General features: G+C 38.0%; 2 protein-coding genes and 1 long non-coding RNA gene across 3 annotated transcripts in view; 1 reads left to right on the forward strand and 2 right to left on the reverse strand.

The window, feature by feature from the left end:
• On the forward strand, positions 1-15,252 carry arhgdia (Rho GDP dissociation inhibitor (GDI) alpha). The gene is made up of 6 exons (XM_034893347.1): positions 1-134; positions 9,573-9,768; positions 11,434-11,517; positions 12,088-12,164; positions 12,313-12,376; positions 13,599-15,252. The coding sequence occupies exons 2-6, from the start codon at positions 9,579-9,581 to the stop codon at positions 13,799-13,801; spliced, it is 618 nt and encodes a 205-aa protein (XP_034749238.1). The 5' UTR covers positions 1-134; positions 9,573-9,578; the 3' UTR covers positions 13,802-15,252.
• On the reverse strand, positions 7,622-8,533 carry LOC117957542. The gene is made up of 2 exons (XR_004659531.1): positions 8,331-8,533; positions 7,622-7,714 (listed from the first exon to the last, which is right to left on the reverse strand). It is a non-coding gene; the product is annotated as an uncharacterized LOC117957542 (long non-coding RNA).
• The window catches only part of cdr2l (cerebellar degeneration-related protein 2-like), a 14,665-nt gene continuing 2,695 nt past the window's right edge, over positions 14,419-26,388 (reverse strand). The window contains exons 2-5 of the mRNA XM_034893321.1: positions 25,958-26,070; positions 17,945-18,093; positions 17,438-17,602; positions 14,419-17,098 (exon numbers count right to left, since the gene is read on the reverse strand). Of these exons, the coding sequence (XP_034749212.1) occupies positions 16,156-17,098; positions 17,438-17,602; positions 17,945-18,093; positions 25,958-26,070 (1,370 nt within the window). The 3' untranslated portion in view covers positions 14,419-16,155. The remainder of the gene's footprint in view (positions 17,099-17,437; positions 17,603-17,944; positions 18,094-25,957; positions 26,071-26,388) is intronic.

Below are 26,388 nucleotides of genomic sequence, written 5' to 3' on the forward strand. Positions count from 1 at the left end.
GCTTTTATTTTGAAGGCAGTACATCGGAAGTTGTCTTGCCTGTTAGAGGCCGTTGGCTCAGATTTTCCTCCGTCTCCTCATTTCACTCTCACCACCACCACCAAGCCACTATCCCAACCTACGGCGGTATAACGGTAAGAGTTTACGAAACACTTGTTTAACTCTTCTAAGAACTCGTTTAGCCCAGTGGATATGTTTCTAAACAACATAAATCACTGAGGTGCTTATGTGTAGCTAAGTTAATCACCAAGTTCGTCGGTACTTGATAAGGAAGTATTAGCAACTTAACGTTAACGTTATCCCATGAACGTATTTTTTTAAGGAGGGATTTGTTTACAGAAGAGCAACTTCCTGCAGTCAGGACTCTGACTTTTTAATCTAAATGCATTTTATCGTAGTCCTAGTATTCGAGTATCAACTCCCAATCCTTTCATTTATTGCTTAGTCATGAACGGTATAAGTTATTCGGCGGCAGTGAGGACTGTAGAATCAGTCATTGGTTGGTCGTTTCCGGGTGTTGAGCCTGATCTGAGCTGCCAGTGTTGGCAGTTAGGTAACCATCTTCTATCGCCTTTAATTGTTCAAACCTCACACAATGAGTGGATCCGCTGCTTAGGAGACCGACGTTTATTCAGAGGACTAATTTAGTTTACTTTAAAATGCGCGTGTGGTTCGACGGCCGTGTGCAACATTTTCTCCCACTTCCTGGAACTTTTAACTTGAGTCGGCCTGGGGGGCTCACACCTTAAACCTGCCCCCATTTTGGCTTTTTAAATGCTTTCCTAGTCAAGTGCACATTTATTACATCTGCTGAGATCAGCTGTGCTTAAGTGTCATTTCTCAAAGAGATTAAGCAAACCGTGAATCCTCCATTAATTTCCTATATGTGTGTGATAAATTGCCTAGAGGAATTTTTCTCTCTTTCTTCTTGGACTTGGATAACTTTCAGAACACATTTCTGTCGTGGCCTTTTTATTTCTCAAGCTGAAAATTTTGCAGCCTTGCAGCAGGGGCCGGATGTCTCATCTGGCAGTTTCTGTTTCTCTGCTTTGACCTGGTTGGTCTTGTGTAGGCCCAAGGAGGGAGAATAAAACCATTAAAGAGTCAGCATGTAGCATTTTTATTGTATGTATTTCCCTGACATTAGTATATAAGTTTCATACAAACTCAGACAGCTCAGTAATGAGTGCAGCAAGCACTATCAGTTCTTAATTACAAAGTGGAGACGTGTACATCCTGTCTATGGTTTATAAACTATTCTATCTGCTGGTTACACGCCTCATTACTGCAACAGTTTATTTGGTTCGTCTATTTGATCAATTCGAATAGACGAGTATCATTCAAGAATTTTGGGGACCAATACAGTTACAAATTCCATTTTTTTTCCATGCATCATGCAATGTTAGTGGCAAATTATGTCTGTAGTGTCTTCTATTTCAACTCAGTGTCACAGGGGAATTGGTGCAGGGATGCTAGCCAGCCCCCCCCACGCCCCCACGCCTCCCCTGCACAGACCAGTGTGGGCTAGTAATGATCAGCCTCTCTTTCTCAGGCAGAACATGGCTTCCCTCAGCCTCAACAGCAGCCTTCAGAAGCACATCCTCTCAGAAATGATGGGCTTCAATGCTGGGAAATGTTGGTAGTGTTTATAAAAGCCACACATTATTTTAGTTATCACATTCAATTTTTTAGGCATTTGGTTTGTAAAAATGGCATTTTCATACCACCTGGAATATCAGGTTGTTGCCATCCTTGAAGTGAACCATCATACAGTTGTAATTCATCATTGTGAAGAGTGTGTCACCCCCATCGAGGCTGTTGTCCAGGGAGGCAGACCCCACTCTGGGAATAAGCCCTGACCTTTCCGCTGGCACCTTGGCTATCCCATTCACTGGCAGCTTCCTGCTGCTGCACGCAGGGATTTCTCATCGGCTATTTTTAAAGCTTCCTATTTGTTCTGGTTTCTTCCTGGGATAGGGTTGTGTTTTGTTTCTTTTCTCACACAGCCACCTTAATCCATGGCTCATTTTCTTTGTGATCAGATTGGTCTTCTTTACTAATATACCATTTCTGCCTTAGATATCATAAAAATAGAGATGTGACAATACACTCATCTCGTGATTGGATTTTTAAAATCATATTACGATTTTCTCACGTTTGTTTTAACAATGAGCTGCCGACACATAAATGACTGACAAATATTACTTTATTTATATAAACTAAGCGAAATAGATATGAAAAAAATTAAAGTTTAACTAAAAAAATAAGAAACAAAATCTCTTCAAATAAATAAACTAAGAAGGCGTAAGGACGTCGGAAGTAAAACAAACAAATCAAAAGTTTATAATGGGTTTGGCTGTTTAAAAAATTGCAATTCTTTTGTTTTTAGCTTAACCGCTTGTAATCTTGTATGTTTTTTTCATAGATTCACAATTAATAATGCTAAGCTCATTATGAGTTTTCTATGCTATTCCTTTTCTAATTTTCTTTAGTGTCAATCCAACCCCCTTCTCTGTTTCTGTTGGTTGGTTTCCTCTGCATTGCATCAGCTCTGCCAGAAGCTCTTGGTGTAACACTTCCTGCACTACAGCCTCAACTTAGTCAGACCCAGTAGGATTTTCTCTACTGACACAACATCTAGCCAGGGATTTTTGCATTAATATCTTAATAGCTTCTTCAAAAAAATTTTAGGTGGGGTTAGCCTTACAAGTAGAGTGTTAAGAAGATGAGATGTGCTTTAGATTGGCACTTTGTGGTTTAGCGTGCAGTCGGATATGAATCATTTGGCCTGAAAAAGGAAGTTTGCAGTCATTTTCATGTCAGATAACAAGGTCGGGTGGCAGTCTGACATGCAAAGCAACCTTGCTGCAACTAAAATGCTACTACTGCTACTTAGTCACTATATCAAGTAAAAAAGCTTAGTGGTATCTAGGTGGGACCAGATTGTGGATTTATATCAATTATTCTGTGAAGAAAAACGGTTGAGTGTTTGACCTATACTATAGGCTATTTATTTATTTATTTTAGATTATATTTTTGGGCATTTTAAGCCTTTATTCATACAGGACAGCTAAAGCAGTAGTGCAGAGTCGATCGTGCGGCCGCTGCGTCGAGGAGTTAACCTCTATATATGGGCGCCTGCTCTACCAGGTAAGCTACCCAGGCGCCCTACTTTATCAGCTTTTATCAAAGCATCATTATAGAATACACTAAAATGTGGATAAAAGGGACATTGGGGGGGACCGATGCAAAGGTCTCTGGCAGACGGGGTGTTTCATGAAAGAGACTAAACCGAGATCAAAGCAGTCATATATCGGAGTGACATCTTCAATAGGGAGGTGAAGCCAAGAGCTAAAGGTCACTTCACAAAAGCTGCCAATTTTCACTTACTTTTAGTGAAACAGCATTTGTATCCTGTTGCTGTCTCTGAGGTAAATGCAAAACTGCAAATCTTCCTTTTTAGGTTTGAGGTTTTTCTAATGTCTGACAATTATACATGGAGATGGAGATCTTTAGTGTTTTTTTTTTTACTTAAACTCTAGTTAGACAATATTGACATTTACATGTTTCCCTTTTCCTCATTGAGCTCGTTGATCGATTTATCTTCAGTAACGTTTGATGACACTGATGACTCCTGTCAAAGAGAATCCTTCTGATGTGTCACGGTGACGGCTCCAAACACTTTTCTGTCCCTGAATGCCTCATTAGCCGTAATCCCACTTTATATAATCTCATAGCTCAGCCTTGTTGCTAAGGAACAGGCCTAATCTGAAGCCTTCTAGTGCAGCCAAGCCTAATGTGTTTGTAAAACTGCTCTGCTTAGCCCTGTCAAGCAAAGCGATTATCCTCCTTGTTGACCGACGTGAAGAGGTTCAGTGGCATGTCCACTATTTGTTTGCATGGTCTCATGATCTGTGTTGTCTCCCAGCGGGCTGAAAAATGACAGGGCCTTTTCTTCTCAAATTAGTGAGTAGCCAGTTAGCCATACGCACGTTGTTAGCCAGCAGAGTTAGCTAGAAAGACATCATCATCATCAGACATGTGCATCATTATGAGGGTTGTGATGTCAACAAACAAATCCATTTTACGCAGTGCAGGGGCCTTTCTTTAGTTGATTCAACAATTTCATACTCAGTTAAAATGGAATCTATGAGTGATGCGGCTTTGTGCAGACGTTGCATTATTAACTTTTAACAATTTTCTTCCTCATTTGCAACTGCTTATGATGGTAACTATGTTGTTGACAGGGAAAGACTGCAGGGAAGCTGCACTGGGTAATGCACACCAAGCAATGATATACTGTAGCTACACTGTAAAAAGGACCGATATGCAGTATAAATCATCACAATGTTTGTAACTCCTAAAATTCCATTCAAAAATGCTCCATAAAATGTAGTTTTGAACATTGGTATTGTTTTCTGCATTTATTTTGGTTCTTATGTTTCTGATCATCAAAGTTATTCTGTGTCCTTGTTACCCAATCTGTCCTCAATAGGATATCCTATATTTTCTATAATAGTAACAGGACAATACTTGAGATTTGATATAGATACTAAAGCTATTCTTTTAATTTGTATATATATATGTATTTTTTTTTTACGCTTAAGATAAATAAACACAATTTTCCTGCAAAACCTATAAAGATGCAAAAGTTCTAAAAAGTTGTTGACCCTAGCATCTGTATAAGACCTGAAAAGATCTTGAAATACTTTCGGAAATTGGCAAACCTATAATTTAAACAAATTCAAACACGCTGCTCCATTCTTCTCCAACACCACGTGCTTTCACTATGAAGAAGAGTGGAATTGTATCAGGGTCCCGAGTAAGTCAAAAACAGCTGAGGAATAATTTTTTATAAAGTTTTTCTTTTCTTAAATCCAGTGGTGCTAGCATTTAAGTAGTCCACCACTTTAGCATTGCACCTACAACATTGTCGGTCTCACAATGGACATGCAGTTTGGAGAAATAGACTTCGATGTGTTATATCGGTGGGTTCCCATTAATGTCCTGCATCTTTGTCCTCCATAGACTTTAAAGTAGCAGAAGCCTCCTACATGTCTTGGGACTAGAAGTGTTTATAAAACTGTTTGCTCAAATTAAACATTGTTATTGCAGCCGTATACAACGGCTATGATTCTGATATAAGCATCACTGCGCGTCTGAGAAAGAAAACGTTCGACTAACAAACTGATAGCTGGTGCCACGGATTTGCAGACACACTGCCATCCCTCTTCGTGTTGGACCTAACAACATACCGTGACCTGTAGTGAGCTATTGCTTAAGTATAGTGCAGCTCTCTACCCAGCAAATGTCTTCCTCCTGTGTAACAGTGCAACTGTCTGCAGGAGAGTAGAGGAAGTGAGAAAAAACAACCTGTCAATACTATGGTCAAAGCATTACGGCTATCAGCTCTTGTTTTCCTGTTTCTCTTTCTCTCTCTGTGTCTCTCTTTCCGTGCAACAAGGAGCCTCTCCGTCGTTCCCTCTGACCAGAAACACTCAACACACAGCTGACACTATTGGCAGAAAAGGAATTTGTGCTTTAATGGGAGCACAGCGAGGCCCCATTTGAGGGAGAGAAAAAAACAGCGCTGTGTTCTCAGTTCCTGCTTGGCTCTTAACCAATCGTAAACTGCAGACAGAAGAGCGTTAGACAGGAAGAGTGACATACCAGTTTTTGTTGTGGTGCAGGGGACGTCTTTGATTTATTGTGGTTCTTCAGATTGTAAATCGTGTGTTACTTTATTGAGATGATCCACCCAATTGACCATTCGAAGCCTGTGTTTGCATGTATCGGATTTGTTAGCTTGCCTTTGTTTAACTCACCTGTTATCACTAATTTGAAGAAGTAAACAAAACCAAGCCAACTAATTAAGGGATTATTTACACTGACAAGGAGTATAGTTTAATTGGATTTAAAGGGAGAAGCAGCTTATCGCCCATGTCTTCCTCTTTCAACTCAGGGCAGTTGATTTTTCTGTACACAGATTATCGACATTAAAGCATTGATTGACTTGGTTCTGTGTCAGACCCTGAACATAACTTAAAATGTTTCTGCTCCATAACTTTACATTTTTCAGTAAGTTGGGTTCTTTCTCTCAACATGCAATTTTCCGAACATTTACGGTGAGAAGTTTGTGGGCATAGTTGACTGAGAGGAATGTTTTTGCAGTGGCAAAAAACAGTCAGATTGACTGACCTTACACCTTGTTACTACTGAACTGATACTTTAGTAGTATCAGTTCAGTAGTATCAGGTCTCCTAATACCACATTTATGGCTGCTTCTTTCTGTCTGAATCAGGAAATAAAAATAACTTTATTGACAGGCTCATACTTGGCATTTTGCAAGCTGCTATGAAAGCAGCTAAAACACCAGTAGACCGATTAGTGTGTCGTCCGCTGTCTGTGGACTGCGGGGTGAACGAGAGGAAAGCAGACCACACAGAACAAGTGTTATGAGAGCACCATTCTCCAGCTGCTTCTTGGCTTTTGCAGGTGTTGATCAGCATTGTATAGCTGCGCCCGGCATATGTGCACCAGATGTTTTTTTTTCTTCTCCCCCACTGCATTTTATGAGCAACAATTGAGTTTTGTTGCACCTCTATGTACTCAGAAAAATGAAGATGATCTCACTATGTTGTTGTGCTATTCCCTGCTCAGGATCAGTGTCCTCACTTCTAATCAGCTGTGACTGGTGTGACGATGCAGCTGGGTGTAGATGGCCCCATTAGCACTGCTGTTTTTCTGTTGTCTGCAGGCAGTCTGTGGTGGAGGAGAGTCAATTGAGGGAGAAGCCTGGAGCTTAGATAATAATCAGCTTTTAGACCACCATCCTCTGGTGTATGTCAGCAGGCCAGATGGACACGTGTCCTGGCTCTCGTCTCGGGTCGTGTGGACATTTTTTGTGTACTCACGTACGTTTATGTCTAAGCATAAAACCCAATAAAACGGACTTGTCTCTTGTCAAAAATGATACAGGGTAATGTTAGCCTTGATGATCCACACAGAGCTTGTTGTAAACCCTTAATTTTACCCAGAAATCCTTTGTTGTCAAGTGAGCCTGCTATCCGTGGTCTAAACTATTCACAGCCAGGTCTGTGGTTTGTCATTCTTCACCTTGTCTGTATGACAAGGTGAAGAGTTGTTTCTGTGTTAGAAACAATTTCATACTACCATGATGCTCCTCCACTCCACAGTATGTAGAGTAATAAGTAGTATCTCCAAACTTAAGCAAATCACACTAAAAATATCAGGGAGAATAGATGGCAAATAAAGAGTAAGGCCCCATTTTCACATGGTATTAAGATCCTATCTGAGTGGTCCGATCACAAGTGGACAGCTCTAAGTAGGTATGTAGGAATGTGTCTCCAGATGCATCTTGAGTGACCATTTCCGATCCAATCTCACAGAGAATGTCTTATAAGGGGAGAACTTCCTCTCTCTGGAGAACTTCCGGCTTCTGAACTGGTTGCAGTTAAAATCTGGTTTCATATGAGGGCGCTCACGGGCAAGTGCAGAATGTCTATGGAACTACTGTATACTCCTCAAAATCCACTTTTCTCAGGATATAATTTTTTGTCTAGTAATTTGAATGTTGCATTTGAAATGAAATACACATTGCTGTGTGTTCTAAAAAGCCTTTTTAAAATGTCAATGACATCACACACATTGTACCGCCAGAGATACTGCTTTATGGCAAGCTCTGAGTCACTTCCTTTTTTCTTTTTTTTTCTACGCATCAACTACAAAGTTGACATTTTAGCCTGTCCCTGTAGATAAACGTGCTTGAAAGAGTTTTGGTTTGCTGATGTTTTAAAGACCACGCTGAAATTTGACCAGTAAAGGATATTAGAAGCACTTTTTCGCTGATAGCTAAGCGTTACTGCGCAGCCTCCAACTGAGCTTGAAGACATAGATGTGATGTGAGCAACCTCTGCAAGTTGTAAATCTTCTGGTAGCTGTGCCAAGAGAAAGGTCAATCATTCCCAGTCTTGTAGAAATGGAGAGCGTAGATGTATATATCTAAGGAGACAACATAGGCACAGGCTAATGATTGCTAACTTAATTTTAGTAATTAAACCTAAACGGTAATGGAAGCCGTAACATGAGATACAAGGTAATAGAGGCTTTTATACATTGTTGTGTTTTTATAGAAATAAACAATGGACAAGAATAATCTTTAAACACTTCAGATGTAAAGTAATTTGCTGTCAAAGTGGCACCAAAATGAATGGCAGCCAATGGGATGCTAACAGCTGGTAGCATCAAAATGGCTCCAAAGGAGGTACGCTATGTGGATGCTCGCTTACTCCCTAGTGGAATAGTCACACGTGCTTTGGATGCCATCAAGGGGGATCTCTGGTCGTAATCAGTCCTTCACTGACCAATCAGCATTCATTAGCAGAATGCTAGCGTGTTATGGGCAACAGCAACTCAGCCTGTAAGAAATTGAAAGGACATAAGTACTTGTTCATTCAACTTTTGACCTATAATCCATGTTGTACTTGCAAAAACTACAATCTGAGATTTCTGAACAACAATAGGGCAAAAGAGATAAATTTAGCCATCTAGCTCCATAGACTCCCATTCATTTTGCTCTCTCTCTCTCTCTCTCTCTCTCTCTCTCTCTCCGTAGACGGGCACTGGATCTCACTTCCCCTCTCTATATGCAAATCAACAAGTACATACACACAGTTTGCACATACCAGTGGGATGTGTGTGTGTGTGTATACATTTCAGTTGTTACTCACATAAATCATACATTAGAAACTTGCAATGACTAATGAAAAAGTGCTGTCTACAGTCTTTGTCCATTAAAATAAGGCTGTCTACAGACGGGCGCCAGGACTGTGCATAAAGAGTGCATTACAAGCTGCACCAATGGTATGAAACAGCACTTCTCCTAAATGGGCGTGGCTCATTTAAAAGTGTAGTTAACATTGTGTGCAGGCATGAATGTAAAGATGTATTTGCACAATTTCTCCTTTTCTTTTGCAAACATTAGAGATGTACACAGCTAAAAGCCATATTTAGCATTACCCAAATAAGTTTTGTTAGGGCCTTCTCCTAGTGAACAGTAGTGTATCTGTGTTGCCAGATCAAGCAATACATTGTTCCTGAGACAGAGACAGGTAACAAACAAGATTAATATTCTCCTCATGTGTCCTTCTGAAAATGCCATTTAAGTGTCAGAATGTTTGGGACTTATGTGGTATGTGAAAAATGGGTCCAATTGTGATCGGATCCCTCAGATTGGATTTTAGTACAAGGTGGAAATTGTGTTTTAAGAGAAAAGATGTGATTTGTGGTGTTTGTTTCTACATGAACTGCTCTTTTACAAAGGTCAAAGTTCAGTGAGGTTTCCCTCTCGATAGGTAATCCGTAACAATCATCCAGCATCTAGATGTCTAAAAACCATAGGCTGCCCTGCTCCACATGTAGGTCCAATTTCCTTACAGCAAAGTAAAGAGTAAAAGGGTAAGCGGTCTGCGTGGAATCCTGCTGCCAGTCCTTGTTATTTTATTTCCCTGATCTCTAACCTCTCTGCTGTCTCTCTCTCTTTCTGTTATTAGCATACCATGGCAGAGCAGGAGCCTACACCAGAGCAGCTGGCAGCGCTCGCAGCGGCCAACGAGACTGACGAAAGCTCAGTCAACTACAAACCTCCTGCCCAGAAGAGCTTACAGGAGATCCAGGCGCTGGACCAAGATGATGAAAGCCTGCGCAAGTACAAGGAGACACTGCTGGGCAACGTCTCCGTGGTTGCAGGTTAGCAATCCCCTCAGGATCCTCCTCAAAAGCTACAGACTCAGAAATGGCACATACTAAGGAAAGCTCATTGTGGGACTGGCTCTAGTGGCTGTAATTCTGCCCCAAGGCTGTATTTCAGGAAAGAGACTTCATATATGGTATAAGGGGAACACTAAGGCCCAAATAAAAGCATCCAAAGAGCACCATGTCATGGGACCTTTTAATGTTCTTTTTGGCCTAGCAAACTTTTTAGTTTTTTTTCTAGTAATGTTAGAAAAACTTCAACACCACACCAGATCGAGCTAGACTGGAAACACAACAGGCACGCCACACACACTTGTTTGAGCTTGCGAGCCGGCCAAAGAGTAGTAAGGTTACGTTCTAAGTGGATGGCGAGCGTGAGGCGCCGAAATGGATGCCATAATAATAATAATTTAATGGAAAGTTTACTTTTTAAAATGGTTCCACTAACAAGACCAAAGTGACCCGTGTGTTTAGTTGTTGTGAACTGAGCTACAGTACCATCACAGCACGTCCAGTCTGAAAAGCCACTTGATGGCCAAGCATGATGATTGATGCCCCCCCCCCCCCCCCATCAGTTTTTTTTTACCCTTTTGTTGATTGACAGTTGCATTGTGTAAGATTATTTCCTCCAAGTGTGAATGTTACGTGTGAAATTGAACACTACAGTAGATGCTAATGTTGTTTTCAGTAAAAAAAAAAAAGAAAAAGAATTTGCATAAAGCGAGCAGATCTACTTTTCCATGTTGATAAGAGCATAAACATGAGGAAAAATAATGGGACAAAAAGAAATCAAGGGATATTTACAATATATAAAAGTGTGCGATTTAATTGCGGTTAACATTAACATTAATGCAGTTAATCGCGAATAAATATTTTTATTTTTTTATTTTACCTTTATTTAACCAGAAAGAAAAACTCATTGAGATTAAAAATCTCTTTTCCAAGAGTGTCCTGGCCAAGATAAGCAGCAGCACAAACAACAAGGTTGCAGACATATAACAAATAACATATATCATGAACATAAAACATAAAACACTTCATGCTGTTAAGAAATAATGAGTAACAAGGTCATAAAATATCTAAATTTCAACAATAGTGAATAACAACAAGGATCGTCAGAATAATCAATCATAACATCTACAGCCAGTGTGTTCAGCCTCCATGTCATTTAAAAGTACTTTAAAAGCAGCCAGTAAAACCATCTCCTGAAGATTCAGGACAATTTGCAGCTGATCCCAAGCATAGGGGGCCGCGTACTTAAACGCCCCTTTTAATTTTAATCGTTTGACAGCACTACAAAAAAAATGGAATCATCCAGTTGCAGTGAGTGGAAGAAAGGGGGCATTACTGTCCCCTTAGACCGTTTACTGTAGTCAAGTGGAGGAAAGTACTGAAGTGTTTTTATTGTTAGAATTAAAATTTCAAACATATCGAACCGTTTTAAAGCAAGGTGTGTGTGATTGACCATATAAAAAAAATACTCATTAAATATTTGGAAGCAAAACAATTTAAATGAAAAAGAATGGCTGATAAGATACATCAATTTGATTTGGACATTTGGATTCTCATCATTTTTCTCAGGTGCTATGACTTGACCCTAATTTTGTGTTGCGCTTTCTCTCTCTCCCCCCCCCCCCCCCCCCCCCCCCCCCCCCCCAGATCCCAGCGCACCCAACGTCCAAGTGACGCGAATGACTCTATTATGTGAAACGGCTCCGGGCCCTCTAGTCCTAGACCTGCTGGGTAAGTGGTGCACACATGGTCTTTGTGAGGCTGGGATAAAAACTCAACAGCAGCTTTTTACAGTGAACATGGCTTCATGTATATTTACCACCTGTAAGATTGACAGAAGCCTACATACAGGCAGCTGTCTTTCCTTTCAGCGGACACACTGGAAGAGTTAGCTCATAGTAACATTAATTATAAACTGTAATCACTCCCATCCTTGCGTACAAATGACATTAGTAATGACATGAATGCTGTTTAAGTGGGTTAATGAGCCATTTCCTGATGGCTCTGCCCCCCCAGTGGTTACACAGATCTTGGCTCACTGTGCCACCTGGTGGCCAGTACTATTACTACGGGGTGTTGAAATTCAAAATACAACTTTGCTTTTGAGAGTGTAATTTTTTTTTTCTCTTGTAAAACTTCACCACTAAATCCCTATCTATGTATCAACCTTTTTAAATCATAGGTTTTAGCCTGTGTAAAATGTGTTCATGCTGTTCCAAACTGATCTTGACGTGTATATATCTAGACAGTCTTCACTCTTGCTTGACTTTTCTTTTCATGCTGTGCTGCTTTCCCTTCCAGGAGACCTGGAAAACTTCAAGAAGAGCCCATTTGTGCTGAAGGAGGGAGTTGAATACAGAATAAAGATCAACTTCAAGGTGAGGGAGTCTGGTCTTTGTCAAACCCAGGATTCCTTTCTGTTTGCTGTCTCAAACTGTTGGAGTTGTGATGATGTTACTGCAGCTGCAGTGTGCGCTATCTTTGTTTTTTTGTTGAGCAGGATGTGATGCATGTTTCCTTTTGCAGGTCAACAAGGAAATTGTGTCAGGCCTGAAGTACACTCAGCAAACATTCAGGAAAGGAGTAAAACGTAAGGCTGCCCTTATTATTTCTCTTTTATCCTCTGCTATTCCTAAATTGGATTTTGAACGGAAATGTGACGTAGAGCAGCATCCTCTGACTTAAAGGAATAATTCAAAATTTAGAAAAATATGCTTATTTGCTTTTATTTTTCTTCAATGGAGCCCTATTTTCCCATGTCTAAGTGACTGATGGCAACAACAATCTTTGACGTTGGTGCGGTATTAGGCAGGAACGCTGCATTCTGCAGCGGCAAGACAAGCTACAATGTAAGGCAGTTGTCTAGCTTGTATTTACCTTCATAAAAGTGCTTGTTTTGCCACTAACAGGCTCCGATTGATATTCTAAGTGTGACAACATTATGGAAAGTAACCCTGCACAGATGGACCTTTAAAACCTTGTTGAGACCTTTTTGTTTAACCCGAAACTGTTTAAAAGTCGCTAGCGCTAAACCCACCAGACTCCATTTAAAAAAGCAATACTTTTATTGTTTATAGAGCCAACAGACTTTTACTCTAAATTGGTAAAGTATGTGTTTATTTCAAACTAAACTAGAGTTGAGATGGCTGGAAAAACGGTAAGAGGACCTAAACATAGTTTTATCTAGTTCCTGTCGACTTTGAATTAGAATTTTTTTATGATGCTAAAATCTGGTGTCTTTTAGCCTGGTGGGTTAGCGAACGCAATTTTGCAGATGTTTTTAAGTTAAAAAAAAGAAAGTACTCTCTAACAGAAAGGTCGCGTCAGCGGCAAAAACAAGCACTTTAATGAAGGTAAATACACGCTTTATGATTGACCCATAACTTAAATAGTAGCCTGTTTCGCCACCGCCGACTGCAGCGATCTTGCTTAATACTGGACCGATATCAAAGATCGTTGTACCCATCAGTCACTTAGAAACAAAAACATGTTTATTATTATATGATTTAATACCATTCATGTCTGTACAGTAAATATCAAGCTGCAGCCATTTAGCTTAGCTTATAGCATATTTTCCAAAATGACTTACTTGTTTAAAAAGGCCCTCCGTGTTCTTGTTGGAATGATTGAGCTGCAGGTCGTACAGTCTGTGGCGATTGTTCGCTTTAATTATCCTCAGTGAATAGGTTAATGTTTATAAGCAGGGAGCATTTCTGCTGCTGTCAAAGCTGTTTGAATGTATTTGTTTTGTAAATGAAATGTGGTCAAGAAGCTTCTTACAACTCCCTTTTCTTTGCCTCTCTAATGTCCAGTTGACAAGTCGGACTACATGGTCGGCAGCTACGGCCCCAGACCCAACGAGGAATACGAGTTCCTCACCACCATGGAGGAGGCACCCAAAGGGATGCTGGCCCGCGGCACCTACACCATCAAGTCCAAGTTCACCGATGACGACAAACACGATCATCTCTCCTGGGATTGGTGCCTCACTATCAAGAAGGATTGGAAAGACTGATCCCCCCCCCCCCCCTCTCCCCCCCGTGCCATCCTCCATCGACATCTTCCCCAGCCTTCTGCCTCTTTCTTTTCCTTGCTGTCATTCCATTATTTCTGTCTGGATTACCTGTTGATTTAAGCTTTTGCTCTCTCCGTCCATCGACCACCTGCTCTTACAATTTTTTTCTAAATTCCAATCACTTCCTCATTCCTCCCAACGCAACTCTTCATTGGTTTGCACCCTCCTTTTCTGTTAAGTATTACATCTGTAGAAATGGAGAAAGCAATGTGCACAATCCAAAATGTGCTGTAATGGTTTGTTTATAAAAAAAGAAAAAAAATAAGTAAAAAAAAAAATAGTCGTTTAACTGCTCCTGGAAAAGAGAAAAGCTATGTGATTCTGACTGCCCTTTTAGCGCTTTCTTTTTCGTCCCCCTTTTCACTTATCACATTGTTTTGTACCATTACCGTGACCTGCCTTGGGAAGCATTGTACAGGTAGCAGTAGTGCTGTATGGACGTGGCCACTGGACGGCCATTGAGCAATCATTGCTGGACACAGCCCTCATAAAGCCTTTGAGCCGATTTATTTGTACCAGGGACTTGGTATATTTGGAATTCAGGCCACTTTTTAAAAAAATGATTTAGCACCCTACAAAGTCTGCTGACTGAACGGGGAAAACAGAATGACCTCTGACCCCTTGTGACCCCTCTCTGTAGGTGTGGCTGTTCCTCTCCTGATCAGGGTATTTTGCCAGGCTGGTTAGCAGCCATGTGGCCTTAACAAGAACCCATAGACAGAAAGTCAACCTAATCACGCCTTTTGCCTTCAGATTATATTTGCCAGGCCACCATGTGAGTCTGTTTTTTAACAATAGGTAATACAAGGACAGGGAATCGGGACTAAGGACTTTTAACACCTTTTTATTTCAGGTTTGATCAGGTTGTTAAACCATTACGTGTTGCTGTCGATCACGTTAGCTCTATTTACATCTTTTTATTTGCAGTACTTGTAGCTGAATAAATATCCAAACTGAAAAATACGATTATTTAGGTTGTAATGGTGGTCTGTCACCTGGTGTCCTCTCTAGTCCATGAGGCGTGTCCAAGGTCTGCTGAACTGATCACCTTGTATTACTCAAGTTTAGAATTTTCCAATGCTGACTGTGCCTCCAGTCTCTTACAGTCACGTGCTGCTCCTGCTGACTCAGCAGCACTCATATGTGCGCAACATCAGTGAGTTGAAAGGTTTTCTGTAATTGACTTTAATCAGTATAGAGACATCAGCCCCACTCAGACAGACATACGTCTTTTTTTATACACTCCAGAAGTATGGGAATGAAGTCCGTTTCTGCAGCTTCGTTGAGCTCTCGTGTTACGGACTGATGTTTTTTTCTCTGTGGGTTTGGGTTTGACTCAATGTGTGCTTCTTGTATTACTGATCTCCTGTGACAATAAAGTGTTCAGACTGGGCCTGCATGTGTCCTGTTTTAATCAACACGCTGTATAATTAGATCTGTTGCAACATTTGAAAACAAAAGAACATGGTGGATGCTTTTCTTTTTTTAATCAACGGAATACATTTTGAATGGCCTTCTACAAGAACAACTGATAATGTGGTAGCACGGCAGCGTAGAACTGATGGTTGTCATGTCTGAGATGATGGAATGAATCCCTGAACCAGATCAGTGCCCTGCATGCTGTAAAACACCACGGAGGCATCGCTTCAGACGCCACGTCCTTCAACACCTACGTTATAAGTTCATCTATTAAACTAATCGCCATCAAACACTTAATGCACAATACACGTTGGCAACTGTCTCGAAGGATTTCGACCATCCAACAAATTCAAAATACACGTTCAGATCTGCAAGCAACCTCAAGTTGGTCAAAGCGTGCGATTTTAGTTCATACCGGCGTTAAACCATCTTTAGCACTTAGTGTTTATTAGACAGATATGTGCTTCAAATGCCATAAGAAGTTTCAAAGCCAGTGGTATTTTTGTATTATTTGGCTTAATTATTCACTATAAATAAAAAGTAATTATTTCTGCATTAGTACATCTCAATTACAAGGACATCACACACTAGACTGTCCTAGGACAGAAACAATAATTCTAATTACAATCACTCCAAAAAAAATCATTTCATCAACAATCTTCCATACATGTAATGAAATGTAAGATTTCATTTTCGGATTAATCAGCCATCCGCTGCTAACAATATGCATCATTAATCAACCAACTCCATGACTACAGGCCTCCACCCATTAAGTCACGAGTGGTCAAATGTAACACAAGAAGCCTTCCAAACAGTGAGGTAAATTAAATATAATCTGTGCGGTCACTGTTTTCAGTGCATGTTGTACCTCCTGCTCATTTGTTACTCTTTTTGCTCTTGGTGGATTTAATGTCACACTTGGTCTTCTGCAGGCGGGAGAAGATCTCTTTGAACAGGGCCTTGTACTCCGGCGTGTTCTGGCTGAGACGTTTGTCCACCTGCTCCACCTGCCTGCTGATCCCCTCCAGGGCCTCTGGGGTGGAGGGAGTTTGCGGGGGTGTGGGAGGGGTGGCGACGGCACCGGCACCCGATGTCGAAGGCCCCGCGCAGACCATGCTGTACTCTTTCATGGAGGGGTCTCTGGAGACGGGCCGGGAGGTCTGCACCCCGGCGTGGCACAGGCTCTCCTCGTGGCGCCGACACTTTCCCAGCAGCTCCTCATACTTCTCCAGCAGGGCGTGGTACTGCTCGTCCACCTCCCGCAGGATGCTCATGCCACGTTTGCGGACGCCATTGGCATGCAGGGCGTAGCTGCCTTGGCGCCTACCTGAGGCGTCGCGGGCCGAGATGGCATTCAGAGCCGTGTCGCTGCAGCTTTTCCTCACTGGGCCTCCTTGCTGCCCCGTGTCCCCTGTCTCTCCAGCGCCTCCTTCGCCTCCCTCCTCCAGACCTACGCCCTCCTCTGGGGTGTCTGTCTCAGGGCCGTTGCGGAGCAGCGTCTCCAGGCTGTCTTCCATGCCCCCAATCAGACAAAGCCTGGACTTCCTCAGCTGCTGCATCTCCTGGAGCTCAGCCTCAAGCTCCTGGACGCGCAGCTGGCAGCCCTCTGCTCCCAAGAGACGCTGTTCCAGACGCTCAAACTCCTGCAGCACCGTGGCACACTCGCGCTCCGCACCCTCCCGCTGGGACCGCTCTGTGGCCACAGCTGAGCGCAGGGACGAGACAATGTCTCTCAGGCGCTCATTCTCCTCATCCACTGGCTGACTCTCAGCCAGGTCCACACTGCCCGGGTTGGCCAGCAGGAAACCATCCTCGTACCTGATGAAAAAACGCGGTGCTTCATTAAGTGTGCTAGATTTTAAGCACAATTTGTTAAATACTCTACAACTGCACAATCATGCAATTAGTGCACCAATTTGGGCATTCTTTTAAAAGGCAATATAAAACCCAGTCTTTCCTAAAGTCCCAAGTCATATGGTCCAAGTCTCGAGTTATTACATTTATTGCCATTGCAAGAAATGTCATCCAATCAGGACAATCACACACCGGGTGGCTTTTTGAGTTATCCACTCATGATTCACAGTTTGTGCAGCATAGCATACTTGATAGTTTCTTTTCTAATGTACATTACAATAGAAACTCTGGACAGTTAGTGACCTTGGTGCAGTGCAGAGCTCTTTGAGGCAGGGGAAGGAGTGCACAGTCTTCCGCCGTTCCTTCTTCTCTCTACGGACCCTTAGCTCCTCCAGAGTTCGCAGCTCCTCCACCCGAGTTGTCAGGCTGTCCACCTGACCCCGCAGGGTCTCCATGGTGCCCGTCAACCTGTGCACACCCACATAGGATTGTTCAGTGCTCGTTATGTCATTATCACAGAGACCTAATTCTCTCTTGGTTGAGCTAAATCCACAGTGAGCCACTCTTACGACATAAAGCATGTGAAGGAGTAGAGGCAGCCACGGAAATCTTTGGCATTAAGACCACTAATGTGATTTGTAAAGAACTTCAATCCCTGATTATGAATTGTTAAAGTCAGCAAAAATGTTAAGTCCTCCAGAGTTGCCCTGGTGGAGGGCGGGGGCTGCAAACACACAACTGGTCTAGTTTCAGTAAAAATGTGGAGTATAATTTTTGTTCCGGACATATTTTTCTAGAGTGTATGATCACCTGTCTATTTTCTGCTGCGAGGCCTTGCTCTCCAGGACCAGTTTCTCATTGGTGATCTCCAGCTCTCTGGCCGTCACATCCAGCTGTTCATACACCTTTGCATGCTGCTCGTTCATCTCCCTCAGCATTTCCAACTGCTTGGACAGGTACTGCATGGGAGACAAGTTTAGGATTAAAATGAGGTGAAAAGTGACTAAATACATCTACAGTTGTTCATCTAACGCACTGATTCCCAACCGGGTGTACTTTTACCCGGTGCACTGAGGAGTATCTCAGTTTGAAAAAACTGTAATTCCAATTTGATTAATAAAATTCAACCACACATTGAGTCAACTGACCACCATGTTCTGTAATAAAGAAAAAAACATTCAGCTAAAATACACATGACATATTATATCAAATAATCACATACTAGCCTATGACTTTTTTGACATACTAAACTATGACTTTTTCCTACTATATTATGACTTTTTCGACATAATTTAGAGTATATATATAGAGTTTTCTAACTTTTTTCAACATATGACATTTTTTACTTACCACTTTTTATGACTATATTATGACTTTTTTTAATAACCTTTTTTGACATACTATACTATGACTTTTTTCCGACATACTATTTAATCACTTTTTTCGACCTACTATACCAGACTTTTTTTTAATCACTTTTTTAGATATACTATACCAAGACCTTTTCCCTTTTTTCAACATACTATGACTTTTTTCAACAACTTACTATTACTTACTAATCACTTTTTTCAACATACTATACTATGACTTTTGTGTCACTTTTTCGAAAGACTATACGGCCATTTTTTTACAAACTATACTAGGACTTTGTTCAGTCTTTTTAAAATACTTTCCTATGACTTTTTTCAACATACTATTCCAAGACCTTTCTCACTTTTTCGAACATATAACTTTTTTACTTCTCACTTTTTACGACATACTATATTTTGACTTTTTTCGACATACTATACTATGACTTTTTTCGACATACTATACTATCACTTTTTTCGACATACTATACTATCACTTTTTTCAACAACCTATAGTGTAACTTTATTAGTTTTTTCCAACATACTATATTATGACTTATTCCTAATGCAATATGACTTTTTTGGATACTATACCAAGACCTTTTTCACTTTTTTCAAAATACAATGACTTTTTTTCTGACAAACTACTTTTACTTACTCATCACTTTTTTGACAGACTATACTATCACTTTTTTAAATCACATTTTTTGACATTCTATCCAATTATTTTTTTCACCCTTTGACATACTTTACTATGACTTTTTTTAGCTATATTATACTATTACATTTTTATAGCCTTTTTTTATTTCAACATACTATGATTTTTTTCACTTTTTTTGACAAACTAATATTACTTACTTATCACTTTTTTTGCCATTCAATATTATGACTTTTTTTAAATCACTTTCTTCAACATTCCATACTATGACTTACAATACTATGACTTTTATATCACTTTGTTGACATACTATACTATCACTTTTTTCGATATACAATACTATGACTTTGTCATCACTTTGTTGACATACTATACAATGACTTAACTCTAGAGGAAAAGTCACACTATTCTATGCCTTTTTTTATGACAATTTATGACTGACTACTGTTAGAAGACTGATTGAGGTGCCTAAAGTTGGGAGTTTGATTCCCAACAATAGCTATTCTTTTTTTTTAAGGAAAGTCACACTATACTATAACTTTTTTCCTCATACTATGGCTTTTTTATACCTTTTTCAACATACTACACTAGGACTTTTTTATCACTTTTTTTCGACATACTATACTATGACTTTTTCCTAAGTCAATATTATGTATTTTTTATCACTTTTTTCAACATACTATACCAAGACCTTTATCATTTTATTCAACATACTATCACTTTTTTTGACATACGATATTATGACTCTTTTATCACTTTTTGACATACTATACTATGACTTTTTTATGACAATTTAAGACTGACTATACTATACTATAGCCTGTTCTTTAGCTCAGTCTGTTAGAAGACTGATTGAGGTGCCTAAAGTTGGGAGTTTGATTCCCAACAATAGCTATTTTTTTTTTAAGTCCAGAGGAAAGTCACACTATACTATAACTTTTTTCCTCATACTATACTATGGCTTTTTTATAACTTTTTTTAACATACTATACTAGGACTTTTTTCAACATTCTATACTATGACTTTTTTCAACATACTATACTATGACTTTTTTCAACATACTATATACTATGACTTTTTTTCATCACTTTGTTGACATACTAACAATGACTTAACTCTAGAGGAAAGTCACACTATACTGTGCCTTTTTTTACAACGATTTATGATTGACTATACTATAACCTGTTCTTTAGCTCAGTCTGTTAGAAGACTGATTGAGGTGCCTAAAGTTGGGAGTTTGATTCCCAACAATAGCAATATTTTTTTTTAAGTCCAGAGGAAAGTCACACTATACTATAACTTTTTTCCTCATACTATACTAGGACTTTTTTTTGACATACTATACTATGACTTTTTCCAAATCAATATTATGTATTTATTATCACTTTTTTCAACATACTATACCAAGACCTTTATCATTTCTTTCAACATACTATGACTTCTTTCACTTTTTTCGACATACTACACTATGACTCTTTTATCACTTTTTTCAACATACTGAAAACAGACTTTTTTATCACGTTTTTGACATTCTATACTATGACTCTTTTCAACATTCTATACTATGACTTTTTTCAACATACTATACTATGACTTTTTCGACATACTATGCTATGACTTTTGTGTCACTTTTTTGACAGACTATACTATCACTTTTTTAATCACATTTTTTGACATTCTATCAAACAATTTTTTTCACCCTTTGACATACTTTACTATGACTTTTTAGCCATATTATAACTATAAGTTTTTTATAACCTATTTCAACATACTATGATTTTTCCACTTTTTTTTGACAAACTACTATTACTTACTTATCACTTTTTTGCCATTCTATATGACTTTTTTTAATCACTTTCTTCAACATTCCATACTATGACTTACAATACTATGACTTTTTTATCACTTTGTTGACATACTATACTATCACTTTTTTCGATATACAATACTATGACTTTTTTATCACTTTGTTGACATACTATACAATGACTTAACTCTAGAGAAGAGTCACACTATACTGCGCCTTTTTTATGACAATTTATGACTGACTATACTATAGCCTGTTCTTTAGCTCAGTCTGTTAGAAGACTGATTGAGGTGCCTAAAGTTGGGAGTTTGATTCCCAACAATAGCTATTTTTTTTTTTTTTTTTTAAGGAAAGTCACACTATACTATAACTTTTTTCCTCATACTATACTATGGCTTTTTTATAACTTTTTTTAACATACTATACTAGGACTTTTTTTATCACTTTTTTTTGACATACTATACTATGACTTTTTCCAAATCAATATTATGTATTTATTATCACTTTTTTCAACATACTATACCAAGACCTTTATCATTTTTTTCAACATACTATGACTTCTTTCACTTTTTTCGACACACTACACTATGACTCTTTTATCACTTTTTTCAACATACTGAAAACAGACTTTTTATCACCTTTTTGACATTCTATACTATGACTTTTTTCAATATTCTATACTATGACTTTTTTCAACATTCTATACTATGACTTTTTTCAACATACTATACCATGACTTTTTTCAACATACTATATACTATGACTTTTTTTCATCACTTTGTTGACATACTAACAATGACTTAACTCTAGAGGAAAGTCACACTATCCTATGCCTTTTTTTTACGACAATTTATGACTGACTATACTATAACCTGTTCTTTAGCTCAGTCTGTTGGAAGACTGATTGAGGTGCCTAAAGTTGGGAGTTTGATTCCCAACAATAGATTTTTTTTTTATTTTTAAGGAAAGTCACACTATACTATAACTTTTTTCCTCATACTATACTATGGCTTTTTGATAACTTTTTTCAACATACTACACCAGGATTGTTTTTAATCACTTTTTTTGACATACTATACTATGACTTTTTCCTAAGTCAATATTATGAATTTTTTATCACTTTTTCAAACATACTATACCAAGACCTTAATCATTTTTTTCAACATACTATGACTTTTTCTCGCTTTTTTCGACATTCTGTATTATGACTCTTTTATCACTTTTTGACAAAATATACTATGACTTTTTTCGACACACTATCCTATGCCTTTTTTATGACATTTATGATTGACTATACTATAACCTGTTCTTTAGCTCAGTCTGTTAGAAGACTGATTGAGATGCCTAAAGTTGGGAGTTTGATTCCCATCAATAGCTATTTTTTTTTTTAAGTCCAGAGGAAAGTCACACTATACTATAACTTTTTTCCTCATACTATACTAGGACTTTTTTTATAACTTTTATGACATACTATACTATGACTTTTTCCTAATTCAATATTATGTATTTATTATCACTTTTTTCAACATACTATACCAAGACCTTTATAATCTTTTTCAACATACTATGACTTCTCTCACTTTTTTCGACATACTATATTATGACCCTTTTATCACTATTTTCCACATACTAAAAACAGACTTTTTTTTAAATCCCCTTTTTGACATTCTATACTATGACCTTTTTTCGACATACTATACTATGACTTTTTTATGGCAATTTACATCTTCCCATATTAGAGCCTTTTTTTATTTAATTCAGTCTGTAAGAACACTGACTGGAGTGCCTTAGGTTGGGAGTTTGATTCCTAGCAGTAGCTAATTTTTTTTAACTCTAGAGGAAAGTCACACTACACTATGACTTTTTTCGACATTCTATACATTGTTTATTTTAAACTTTTTTTATGGATATGGACCCAATTTTTGACAAGAGAAGTGTCTCAGCCAGTGAGGCTGTTGCCTAAAAAACTGAAGTGAAAGGCTCAAACCCCGGTTCCCCTGTCTAACAATACAATCTTTTATTCAAGTATTCCTTTCAGTGGCGTGAAGAACGAAAACTCAAATGCAATAACAAATTTTAAGCCTTAGGTATAGCTCACCAAGATAAAATGTTGACTTTACAGATAGATCACAATCTGAGGTTGAAGGATCATTACCCTGCTGTGTTTCATTTTTTCATCCTTATGAATGTTGAACAATAAAAACAACATCACAACTCTTCATTTCAAACTTTGCAAATAGCTCAGTGTGATAATTACCTGATAACATGACTGAAGATTAAAGGTTGTGGGTTCAAACCCTGGAGAGTGTCATTGAATTTTAAGGTCTAAAGCGAAGTAGTCAAATAAGCCGAGAGAACAGCTCTGAGAGTAATTAGGTTCATTGTGCGTTAGGTTGGTTCTAGACTCATCAGGTACCTGTTTTGGGTTAAAGACCCGCTTGCAACCGGTGCAAAATGAATTAAATAAAGGAACATAATCACAGAAACAACAAATACTTTATTTATTTTACAGGAATACAAAACATTTAAATTTAATTTTTTTTAATGCCATTTTTATGGATGGCAACAATCATTTTCTGTGCATTTTATGGCATGTTGAGACTTTTCATCATACTATGACTTTTTTTTACTTTTTTGACACATACTATGACTTTTTTGTATTTATGTATATAAAATACTATGTATACTATGTATGTACTGTGATTCTTTCATCACTTCTTTCAAAATACTAAAAACTGACTTTTGTCAACATACTTTGCTATCACTTTTTTGACATGCTATTATATTATGAGTTAATTATTTTTTGGGACTCACCATACTATGACTTTTTTCGACATATGATACTATGACTTTTTTGTCTTTGATATTCTTTAATATGACTTTTTAGACAAACTACTATCTACTAAACATTTTTTCAACATACTATAGAATCACTTTTTTATCTTACTATACTATGACTTTTTTCTTCATACTGCAATAAGACTATCATTTTTTATGACATTTTATTTCTTTTGAAATAAAATACTATGATTTTTTTGAAATATTATAATATGACTTATTTTGACATACTATACTATGACTTTTTCCAAATCAATATTATGTATTTATTATCACTTTTTTAACATACTATACCAAGACCTTTATAAATTTACTTGACATACTATGACTTCTTTCACTTTTTTGACATACTACACTATGACTCTTTTATCACTTTTTTCAACATAGTAAAAACAGACTTTTTTATCACCTTATTGACATTCTATACTATGACTTTTTTCAACATAATATACTATGACTGTTTTTAGCCATATTATACAATGACTTTTTTTATAACCTATTTCAACATACTATGATTTTTTTCACTTTTTTTGACAAACTACTATTTCTTACTTATCACTTTTTTCGCAATTCTATATTATGACTTTTTTTAAATCACTTTCTTCAACATTCCATACTATGACTTACAATACTATGACTTTTTTATCACTTTGTTCACATACTATACAATGACTTAACTCTAGAGGAAAGTCACACTATACTGCGCCTTTTTTTATGACAATTTATGACTGACTATACTATAGCCTGTTCTTTAGCTCAGTCTGTTAGAAGACTGATTGAGGTACCTTAAGTTGGGAGTTTGATTCCCAACAACAGCTTATTTTTTTTTATTTTTTTTAAGTCAAGAGGAAAGTCACACTATACTATAACTTTTTTCCTCATACTATACTACACTATTGCTTTTTTATAACATTTTTCAACACACTATACTACGACTTTTTTATCACTTTTTTTCAACATACTATACCAAGACCTGTCATTTTTTTCAACACACTATGACTTCTTTCATTTTTTTCGACATACTGTATTATGACTCTTTTATCACTTTTTGACATACTATACTATGAAGTTTTTTATAACAATTTATGACTGACTATACTATAACCTGTTCTTTAGCTCAGTCTGTTAGAAGACTGATTGAGATGCCTAAAGTTGGGAGTTTGATTCCCAACAATAGCTAATTTTTTTTTTTTTAGTCCAGAGGAAAGTCACACTATACTATAACTTTTTTCCTCATACTATACTATGGCTTTTTATAACTTTTTTCAACATACTATACTGAGACTTTTTTTATAACTGTTTTTGACATACTATACTAGGACTTTTTCCAAATCAATATTATGTATTTATTATCACTTTTTTCAACATACTATATCAAGACCTTTATCACTTTTTTCAACATACTAAAAACAGACTTTAAAAAAAAAAAATTTAAATATTAATTTTTTGGACGTACCATACTATGACTTTTTTTGACATACTATACTACGAATTTTCATAACTAAAAAACATACAATATGACTTTACAACATATTATACTAGGAATTTTTTCAACATACGATACTTTGACTTTTTTGTCTTTTTGATATTCTTTACTATGACTTTAGACAAACTACTATCTACAATACATTTTTTCAACATACTATACAATACATTTTTTCAACATACTATACTATCATTTTTTCAGACATACTATACTAGGACATTTTATTTCTTTTGAAATAATATACTATGATTTTTTTGAAATATTATACTATGACTTTTTTTCAACATAATGTAATATGATTTTTTTTTTTTTACTTTTTAGACATACTATGACTTCTTCAAATCTGCACTCGACTTACATTGGGGAGTGACATTGCTTCTCTTAAGTCATCGTGTTAAGCCCGCCAACAGCGTGCAAAGCGGATAAGCCAGTCTGTGATTGGTTCCCGCAAAATTGTGAACTGAAACAGGAGAATTAAAAGTGCAGGTTTCAAGACCGAGCAGCAGGGCCAAATTGCCGGCAGAGTGGGCGGGGTTTACCCGGTCTAGGGGCCGCACAAAATGCTTCTGACAGAACTAAGATTTAAAGAAACTTGAGATTTTTATTTTTATTTCAAGTGCTTCGTGTTTTGCAATAATTAGCTGAAATCTGCACTAGCAGATTACAATATGTGGGACAAGCCTACCTCTATCTCTTGTACATGCTCGTCATTGTTGATGTACATCTGTTGAAGAGAGTCCTCCAGCTCCTTGTTGCGTTCCAGGAGGGTCTTGCCGAGCTCAGCTGCCAAGTGCAGGTCTGACGCGAGCCAAGAAAGAAGAAAAGGCAGAAAGAGCAGACAGTGGTGAGTGTCGAGTACAGGAGCTCACCGCATGGTGTCGGACTTTTCCCCGTCAGCAAAAGAGGTTTGCATTTAAGAGAAGCACTCACTGCAGCTGAGGTGCACATTACGCATTTGACCGCTACCTGATCAGGCAACCTCAATATAAAAATGTATTTAAGATCTGAAACACAACATTTTGTCTTTGATTAAACCCCTTAAGGCAAGGCAAGGCAGCTTTATTTGTATAGCACATTTCAGCAACAGGGCAATTCAAAGTGCTTTACACAAAATCA

Source organism: Etheostoma cragini, chromosome 15 (assembly GCF_013103735.1).
Source record: "Etheostoma cragini isolate CJK2018 chromosome 15, CSU_Ecrag_1.0, whole genome shotgun sequence".
Taxonomy (NCBI): domain Eukaryota; kingdom Metazoa; phylum Chordata; class Actinopteri; order Perciformes; family Percidae; genus Etheostoma; species Etheostoma cragini.

Excerpts from the sequence above, each read along its gene's own strand:
- arhgdia (XM_034893347.1), top strand. The coding sequence starts at position 9,579 with ATGGCAGAGCAGGAGCCTACACCAGAGCAGCTGGCAGCGCTCGCAGCG. Across the intron at positions 12,165-12,312 it reads GAATAAAGATCAACTTCAAG|GTCAACAAGGAAATTGTGTC; the intron begins GTGAGGGAGTCT and ends TTCCTTTTGCAG. Across the intron at positions 12,377-13,598 it reads ATTCAGGAAAGGAGTAAAAC|TTGACAAGTCGGACTACATG; the intron begins GTAAGGCTGCCC and ends TCTAATGTCCAG.